Here is a 10,479-nt window from a genome sequence, read left to right on the forward strand (position 1 = left end):
GATTGTGCACGTGTAACTTTTAAACATTTACTTACTCCAAAAATAAATAAAAAAACATTTACATAAACAGAACCAGGCCTTTAAGAAAACTCAAAACAACATAACAACACACAGTTTGAACATAACTAAAATCACAAGCTCAATATATCTTGGATATCCGAAAGACATAAAATCAAGAAGCACGATCAATGTAACACGATTGAGATCATTTTCATTAGTATTCTTACCTGGATCAGTGAAATCACACACCACACAGCACAAACTCAACTTCCTGATAAAAAGATTCATAGCTTCCGAACTGGGAACATCTTTAAATGGCAAAAGGGCCTCAATTCCCAACATCAACTCACAGAATCAACAGATTCAGATTTCAATGACTTCTTAAGAAGTTTACTAAGAAGTTGCTTCCACATTTTTAAGATCTTGAAAATGTAGAATACACATCAGCTTTCATATCAGCAAATATGAAAACAAACATTCCCAAATAAACTTAAACAAAAACACATCAATCCAAACTTTTGCCCTATAAATATCATTCACCAACACCAAACAAGGCAAAACACATAAATTTACAAAACCTAAAAACAAAGCTGAGGTCTTGATGTCATAAATTGAACCTGAGAAGCCACCCCAAACGAATATCTCTTTACCAAGCTAAATTAGATGCAAAACTGAGGTCTTTCAAGATCACCCAAATGCTTAAAAGAGCCAAAGGTACAATCTCTATCATACAAAATTAAAAAAAAAACAACTCATCAAACAAAAACCTACAAAAATTTAATGCAAACTCAACACATCTCCTGCATATCATAACAAAATCCACTGCAAATTAAACTCCTAAATTTATGTAGAAAAAATTAAAGAACAGCAACAAGCAACAAATATAAAACACCAAAAATGAAAAACTCTACCAATAAATAAAGTAATTAATTTACTTAAACAATCAGGAATCAACAAAATAAAAAAACATATATTCATGACCTAATAACATCAACTCGGAATATCTTCCTATCGTATTTAAGCAAATTAAAGACACATATGTCTCCTTCTCCCAGATCGTTATCTCGAGAATATTTATCCCACCCAATTCCAAGCTTACACATATTATGCTTAAATTTGACTACGACTCTCCATTGTCTTTGATGAGCAATTAATATTGAACTAGCTCCATTAATCCAGTCGTTAGAAAATTGTCTCGCCAAACTACCAATGTACTGTTTCAATAATACAAAATGTATTAGAAGCAGGAAATTGATAATTTACAAGGCTAAAAACAATAAATGCGCTATTAAAAAATTTATATAAATAACTGCAAGTACATACCACATTATTAAATTTACGATCACTTCTTGGACAGGCTAATACAATGACAAATCGATCAAGAATATGTCTTTCCTTCATAAACGATATAAACATATCACCTTCATAGTACTTATCCAGCAACTCTACATAATCCATAATAGACCATGTCAACAACAAAATAGAAATAAAAAAATAGTTCTATAAAATAATTCAAGAGAGAATATTTAAAAACAAATTGGATTTACCTTTAATATTTGCAATCCAGCTAACATCACACACATTTCTTTTAACAAATCCAAATTGATACTCAGACGTTAAAAGAATATCATAACTCTTCAATGTCTTGCACAATTTCAAATATGATATCTCTCTAGAACTTTTATCAAAAATCCGCACAAAAAAACAAGAATACCCAAGATATTCAAATAAAACAATATAATTTTCTTCAAGCCCGTAGAATATTACAAACTCCTTTAGGCAAATAAAACTTGAACAATTTCTTTCATAGGAAATACCCCATTTTTGATTACTTGGCATCACAAACTCAACAAGACCTGATAAAACTTTCCCTAAACTTTCCCTGAGCGTTATTGGCATCAACTACCAACAATAACATAATTTCACAACAAAATCAAATATATATTCATCAATTAATATCATATCAAACACAATTTTGAAAACTTACAATTCTATCTTGCTCAAGTGATTGAAATGATACAATTTGAAAGAATTTCACACCACATAAATCTGCAAACAAAAATAACAAAGTTGATAAAAAAAGCTGAACACAATCACACCTGAATTAACATTACCTTTGAAAGAACGGTCATCTTCCCTCGCAATACAAATATTATATTCCAATCGATCACCGGTACATTCAAAAAAACAACTATCCCCCACGCGAATATCAGCCTCTTTTACAAATTTACTCCTTCCAGTACTGAACACGCGCTGACACTTGCACCACTCAATTTCAACTTTCCAACACATATTAAATAATTTGAAAACAATTCTTTCACCATTCTTCCAATTTTTAAAAAATTTATACAACTCTCCACATATGCGATATAGAATAAAATCAAAAATATTGTTAACACAACAGTCATATTTCAACCACTAAAAGAATTAAAAATAAATCAATACGAGCATACATACCACTTTATCATATTCCTTATTCAGATGAACTGATTGTATCACACGTCTAAAGAAACTAAAGTCACTCCAAGATGCATTAAAAAAAACAAAGCACTCTCTTTTTCTTCGACAATGGAAACATCAACGGGAACTTCAAGATCATTCATGAATTCCTCTTCGATCATCACATTAGCACTAGGATAAAAAATCTCACAACACCTCGGCGAATAGATGTTCACTCCAAACTCATCATTACCATAGTAAGTCATGACCAAAAACCACAACATAGCCACTCCATAAAATTCCATAAAATTTTCCACCCCTACAACTTGACATCTTATATGATCATAGACACAAAACCATCTATCACCGTTGTCTATAATCAAAACAATATCTTTGGGAATCATTGAACCGTAAATTTTATTAAATTTCTTCGAAATCCTCTGAAAATATAAAAAAAATAAGGAACATAACTATATTCCAGGAAAAATAAAATACAATATATATACAACTTACAATTTTCCCATACTCAAAGAAATCTGGAAAATTGCCAACCACAAATCCAGTCCTAACCTGCTTTATAACTGCAAAACATACATATAACTACATGGTAATCGTACATATATAATTAAAAAAAATATCATATATTACTTGGTTGTTTACCTGAAAGACAAGCATCATCGCTCTCCACAAAGGAGTCTGTACCAACATTTTCTACAAAATTTTTAGAACTCTCTGCATATTCAATCATTCCTTTTACACCAGTTTGCCTTTTTAGGATATTATGATTGCTGTTATGATTTTCATAACTGCCCAACAATGTATTTTTCCCCTTCATTTTTAAAATACCGAAGGAAAATAGCCCTCCTACAGTTACATACACATGTCCTCCTTTACTAAAAATAATAAATTAAAATAATAAAATATAAAAAAAAAATAATTGATAAAGTAATTTAAACCTAATATAACACCTAATCTGAATAAAACTAACGTTGAAACAATTAAAATACAATAAAAAAGATAACTGATAAAGTAATTTAAACCTAATATAACATCTAATCTGAATACAACTACCGTTAAAACAAAACTCAACTTGAAGAGTTTTAAAACTATAGGAACTTTATAAAAAATAGAACTATTTCTAACATGCTGACTATTAAACTACATAATATTAATAACAACACCCCAACATACTAAAGAATGAAACGCAAAGCAGGGCCTCCTAGAAACCATTCAGAAAAACAAGAGAAAATACTACCATCATCTCAAAACTCAATGAACATGGCTATCACTTTACTTCAAAGTGATTAACTCTGTAAATATTTTCTTACTTTCAAAATTTTCTTACTTATTATTTGAAGCTAACCTATTTTAGCTCCTTACAATAAAATTTTCTCGTATGAATTGTAGAAAAACAAAGAAAATGCAAAAACTTCAGGCACACAGAACGCTGCAAAACGACAAAGACAGCAAGGAAAAAACAAAACTCTTTCCAAGTGGTGCCATCTTCCACCAGATTTGTTAAGATTGGTTACAGACAAACTCAATTATGAACAACGGGTTAGTTTACGTGCTACTTGCAAGAACTGGAATGCTATTAAGCATTCAGCGACTGATCCTTTACACGACTTACCTTTAACTTTCGTTGCACTTATACTCATGAAGACATCAAAAGATAGGTTTAACAATTTTTTCGATTTTCTCATTTTCTGGATAAAAGGCCAAACACAGAAAACAATCAAAGCCTTATTGAATCATATTCCTATTCAGGGATTGTAGCAGTGAGGGCATGATGTGCACAGGCCGAATGAAAGCATGTTCACATACTTCATGACTATGGGCCAATGACTTGGAAACATGGATGCAGAATTTTACTGGGTTTGTAAAAGTATAGTTCTAAGAAATCACGTGTACTATGACATATTGGGATATTCATACAGAATAATCGAAGATCTGTCTAAAAAAGGACACACGCTCAGCCTGCTATTCAAGAACATGATTGATATATATTTCTTTCCTGAAAAACGGTAATATGATGTCACTGCTATCATGCAAATGATCGATAGACCTGAGATAAAGCTCACAATTAATGGCATGATATTGACTTCAAAAAAAATTGGTGGCCAAATTTATCCAGATACAATATTTGACGTATTAAGTGGTCCACCAATTTGTGATGCTCAATTTTCAAACGAAGACAATCATTATCAGCCTGATGGATATTCAATACACCCAGACCAAATGGATGATTATACATGTCCTCAATGCAAAGTTGCAGTGCTCATGGGATGCCTTTCAGCTTATCTTACTGAATTAATGGAATTCTACTTAGATATGTTTTAAATAGCCAAAGACATTAGTTTTCCGGAACATCATGTTTAGGGGCTCAAAATGTTTGTTTTACTTGCTTGGTTAAGTCTTAGTGAGAACTGAAGCAGTTCCTTTTTCTTCTCAATCCTACAAAATAGTGGACCTCGACATATCTCTGGTTTATACTTTGGTCATAGTTCTTAATTTTCAATATTAATAAAAATTGTTATTTCCATCTTCAGCTTACCTGTATTTCAAATCCCAAGTTTAAAATTTATCTAAATTTTACTTGTCATTTTCATAGCATCACCTGCTATCTAGCTAAAGGAAAATATCTGTTACATCAGAGGTTGATCCACACCTATATTTACCCAGATCATGCTTGATTCATTATGTGATGATAAACGAATGATCTTGCATATATGGCAATTCAGGAACTCGAAGATCTACTTTACTTCTACATATGTATTAATGTATGTTACAATACATTCATAGAATGATATATAACAAGAATATCGCAAATAATTACAATGAAAACAATAGTCAGGATAACTTTACATTATACAAATTATACCTGCCAAAATATATGATTGGTTTGAATTTGGTTTTAATAAAATGGCTTTGGTATGGTTTATAAACTATACCCATTTATTAACCACATTTAAGAATATATAGTTGAAGAACCATGTTATCCCTCTTTTGAATGGCCTATGACGCCTTTTCAAGGCGATGAAATCTCTGAAAGGGGATATCATTTCAAAAAAAAACACTTGGAAACTTGAAAGGATGCTCACAGGGCACAATATAACATGTTCACAACACATAAGCCAGAAATCACCAAATAATAGTAATCATAATGACATTGGTTTATATCGCCTGATATCCAACTTGAAGTAACTTCAAAGAGAGAGATAACATTTCAGACATCAAGCACAAAATGTTACAATAACAATAGTCCGAAAATTTGGTTTAACTAAATTCAAGCATTCCTCAATAGATTTATCTCCATAAAGAGTAACCGTTTCATGTATAAAGATATTGTCTACCAGTTTCAGTAACAAAATAAAAACAAGTATAACTAATCTCCTGAGCACAGAAGAAAGAGTCCTCATAACTCAATAAAGCATTAGTGGAAACATAATATAAGGAGTTTCTGTGGATCTTCAAATTTTTTCCCTCGAGAAATGAGAATGACTCCACAAGGCACCTTCTGTTGAACTCCAATGCACTCATGCGTAACAAGAACTACATATGTATAAAGCTTTTTTTTAGTTAATTAGATATAGTGAAGTTTTAGCCATTGGAGATTATAAGCAGCTAATACGTACCACATATTGATTATACAACATGTTGATTATAACATGTTGACAACAAACTTGCAAGCAATTACTAAAATGCTCCTGGCCTGTGAATCTTACATAATATGTCTCTCTAAACACCCGATTCCGAGTGAAAGTAATATCCTTCATGAGGCTAAAGTCTGACATTTCCTCAGTTGCCTTGCATCTCTATGTTTCACAAATAGGATGATTGCAATACTGTTTCTAGACCTTTGGACAAGCACTCAATAACTAAAATTGCAGGTATGTTAATACATTTAACCTTTTTAATAAATACAATGATCGATCTTGATTAGTCATTTTACAATACAATGCTTAATCTTGATTAGTCATTTTATAAATTAGTTTTTTTAAAAAAAATTAACATATAGTGGGAAATAATAAAATCCAAAATCTATTATCTAGCCCGTGCATCGCACGGGTTATATGCTAGTATTATAAGGAACAATCTTAAGTAGTATTGTTGGAGATAAACATACTCACTCATGTCTTAACTCACTAAAACCTAATTTTTTATATTATATTTAAGGACTGAGTTAGGATATTGTTGGACTTGCTTTTACATAGAATGAAATGCAGAGAGAATGAAATTTGTACTAGTTTTTAGAAAAATTAGATGAAGCGTTTGTAATTATCATTTTTTCCTTCATCATTTCCAAATAATTTAAACTAACCTTTAAACTCGTGTGTTTTGGACAGAGATGTTCAAAAAATCCGAAACCCGAAATTCGATCCAAAAAACCTGATTTGATAAAAAACCCAACCTGGTCTGTCCCGACCCGCGGGCCTAAAATAGGCCTTTTTTCGTCAAAGCCCAACCTGACCCGAAGCCCTAAAGGGTCGGATAAAAGCCCAGTTTGTTAAAAGCCCGAATAAAAGTCCGGATAATTTAAAATAAGTTTTGGGCCCGGATAAAAGCCCAGTTAATTAAAAAACCAGATCAAGCCCTGATTGTAAGCCTGGATTGAGAAGCCTGATATGTAGCCTAGTCCTATAATATTCATATTTTTTCATATTTCTATACACACAGTCAATACTCTTAATATTTTCACACGACTTTATTTAAAAATCTTATCTCCCAAACCCCAATTGACAGGTCTTCCTCTGACCTCTTTCTCTACTCTAATCCGCAATTTTACGAGGAGGCGAGGACCAGACCACGCCACAATTACGTTACCTTGCTCTTGTATGTGTATTTTAGCGCCTGTTTTGGCGTTTACTATTTTTTTACAATTTCTTTGTAGCAAAATACCTTATGTGTATTAGGTTTTTCTTAATTTTATTTATTTATTTATTTATTTTGCACATTCTTGCTGCCAAAAACTACTAACTGCCAAAAAAAACTATCAACTTCTTCATCTTCTTTCTTTAATATCAGAAAATTTAGACAGCGATTTTAAATATTAAATATACCATTATGATCCTCTCATCTAATTCTATAACATACCTACAAATCTTTGTCTTTGATGACAATTTTTTCGAAGTGATTGTCCACTTTTTTTGACACTTCATTTGTGTAATATAATTATTGGGTAATCCGGAGGCATACATGGGGTTGTGTAGTGTTTGAGACACCACACCATTATATTTTTTTTGAGATGCAAGGGTCGGTATTGTGGGTGTTCCATTATTGTTGGGTACATTTTTAAGAAGATATATACATCGTATACATCTTGTCTGAGTGGATCTCTGAAGAAAAACGAGTGACTTGAGACAATCACTTTCGGTATTGTATCTTATAATTTATTCGTTGTTCTTAATTTTTTATGTTTATTTAGTGTTTTTTTCTTGTAAGTGGTGTAATTTCATTGATGATAACTTCTAGTAGCGGTGTTTTGGAGAGTAGAGGGAGGAATAGGGAGGTCGTTGATTATATCTTTAGGGTAGGTTCTTAGAATGTAGGCACTCTTACCGGGAAGTTTTTGGAACTTGTCGATGGGTTAAAGAAAAGACATGTTGATGCAATTTGTGTGTAAGAGACTAAGTGGAAGGGTGCTAAGACAAATGAAACCAATGGATTTAAACTATGGTATTCAGGTGTTGTAACCAATTGGAATGGTGTTGGTATTATGTTACGTACCAACTGAGGAATAATGTAGTGGAGGTGATTCGATTTAATGATAGGGTGATGATGATTAAACTAGTTGTGGATGTTGTGGTTATTAATATTGTTAGTGCCAACGCTTCACATGCTGGTTTAAGAGATGAGGAGAAAAAACTCTTCTCAGATTGTTTAGATAATTTAGTTAGTACAATACCTAGTGATCAAATTTTATAGGGGGGGGTGATTTTAATGGCCATATTGGAGAGCATTCTGATGGATATGTTGGTACTCATGGGGGTTTTGGATATGGTATAAGGAATGAAGGTGGGTGTACTCTTTTAGAATTTGCATTAGCTCATGAATTAGTGATAGTTAATTCTTGTTTCAAAAAGAGGGATGCTCATTTAATTACTTTTAAGAGTGGAGGTTGTAGCACACAAATAGATTATTTTCTTACGAGAAGACGCAACAAAAATTACGAAGATTGTAACGTGATTCCGGATAAGATGTGTGCTACACAACATCGTTTGTTGGTAATGGATATTTTTAAGAGGAGAAAGATAATAGTAGGTATTCAGGAGACGACGCCGTGTATTTTATGGAAAAATCTGAAGGGTGAAAGAGTATGGATTTTCTACGAAAGAATTGGTTTGGAACAAATAAGCTTTGTTGGGGATGATATAAACCATATATGAAATCATTTGGCTTCTTTAACTAGGGGTGTGGCTAAAGATATGTTAGGAATCACCTCGGGGAAAATTCATGATCAAAAAGAGGCTTGGTGGTGGAATGAGGATGTGCAAGAGCGAGTAAAAGTTAAACAAGAACGCTTTAAGGACCTTATATGCTGCAATGAATAAGAGGAATTTGATACCAAGAAAATTCTCTATAAGTAAGCAAAATGTCTAACAAAAAGGGCTATGGTGGAGGCGAAGGATAAGGCTTATGAAGAAATATATATAGGTCTATCTACAAATGAGGGAGCAAATAGAATTTATAAACTAGAAAAGGATTGAGAAAGGAAACAACGAGCTTTGGGATTCGTCAGATTTATTAAGGATGAAAATGCACACGTGTTAGTTAAGGATGATGATATTAAATGTAGATGGTATCACTATTTCTGACATTTATTTAATGAGTCTCGTATAAGTGGAGAGGAGATTGAGTGGGAAACAGTTCGTCAATCGCATTGCGATTCTAATATACAACCTATAAATGGTGAATAAATTAAGTTGGCATTAAGGAAGATGGGTAAAGGTAAAGCCACCGGTCCAGACGAAATACCTATAGAGATATGGTGGTGTTTAGGTAAGGAGGGTGATCGATGGTTAGCTCAACTCTTCAATTTTATTTTTCGGATGGGTAAGATATCACATGAGTGGAAGCTTAGTATGTTTATTCCAATTTACATGAATAAGGGTGTTGCTCAGAATTGTAGTAATTTTCGTGGTATTGAACTTTTAAGTTATATTATGAAATTATGGGAGCGAATGATTGAAATTAGGCTTCGAAGCAAGGTTGCAGTGTCAGAAAATCAATTTAGTTTCATGTCTGGAAGGTCGACAACGGAGGCGATTCATCTTTTTAGGCATTTAATGGAGAAATATAGGGAACGTAGGACGGACCTGCACATTGTGTTTATAGATTTGGAAAAAGCTTATGATAGTGTTCCCCGCAGCGTAATTTGGACAAGTTTGGAGAGTAATGGTGTGTCTTGGATATATGTGAGGGCAATTCAAGAAATGTATTCTCAAGTATTGACTTGTGTCAGGACACCTGTTAGTGATACTCAATATTTTTCGGTCAAGATAGGACTTCATCAAGGATCATCATTAAGTCCATTTTTATTCGCAATAATTATAGATGTACTCACTAGAGGAATCCAGGATGTTATACCGTGGTATATGCTTTTTGCGGATGACATAGTTATTATTAATGAGAAAAAGTCGGAGATTAATGAGAAGTTAGAACAGTGGAGAGTTACATTGGAGACTTTGGGCTTGCGTGTTAGTCATTCAAAAACTGAATACATGTGGTGTAATTTTAGTAACGAACCAGATGAAGAGGGGGTTGATGTTAGAATTTGAGAGCATTTATTAGTTCCGAAAAAAAGTTTCAAGTATTTGGGATCTATGATTCATAAAGATGGTAAGATAGATGCTGATGTTACTCATCGTATCCAATCTGGATGGTTAAAATGGGGGGTTGCTTAGGAGTACTGTGTGATAAAAAGATTTCTTTAAAATTAAAAGGAAGATTTTATCGAATGGCGATTAGGCCAGCTTTGTTGTATGGGGAGGAATGTTGGGCGGTAACGAAGGCCGAAGAACAACGCCTAGAGGTAGCGGA

General features: G+C 32.9%; 1 protein-coding gene across 8 annotated transcripts in view; it reads right to left on the reverse strand.

The window, feature by feature from the left end:
- LOC141697967 (uncharacterized) overlaps nucleotides 1-3,262 on the reverse strand; it is a 30,986-nt gene extending 27,724 nt beyond the window's left edge. For 2 of the 8 annotated variants that reach the window (XM_074502550.1, XM_074502549.1), the window contains exons 1-2: nucleotides 3,100-3,262; nucleotides 2,953-3,020 (exon numbers count right to left, since the gene is read on the reverse strand). In XM_074502550.1, the coding sequence (XP_074358651.1) occupies nucleotides 2,953-3,020; nucleotides 3,100-3,187 (156 nt within the window). In that variant the 5' untranslated portion in view covers nucleotides 3,188-3,262. Of the gene's footprint in view, nucleotides 1-884; nucleotides 1,215-1,323; nucleotides 3,021-3,099 lie in introns of those variants that run through there. The other 6 variants (XM_074502545.1, XM_074502547.1, XM_074502544.1 and 3 more) reach the window with 6 other exon arrangements.
- Between the last annotated feature and the right edge of the window lie 7,217 nt (nucleotides 3,263-10,479).

This window comes from Apium graveolens, chromosome 11 (genome assembly GCF_009905375.1).
Source record: "Apium graveolens cultivar Ventura chromosome 11, ASM990537v1, whole genome shotgun sequence".
NCBI classification, from domain to species: Eukaryota; Viridiplantae; Streptophyta; class Magnoliopsida; order Apiales; family Apiaceae; genus Apium; species Apium graveolens.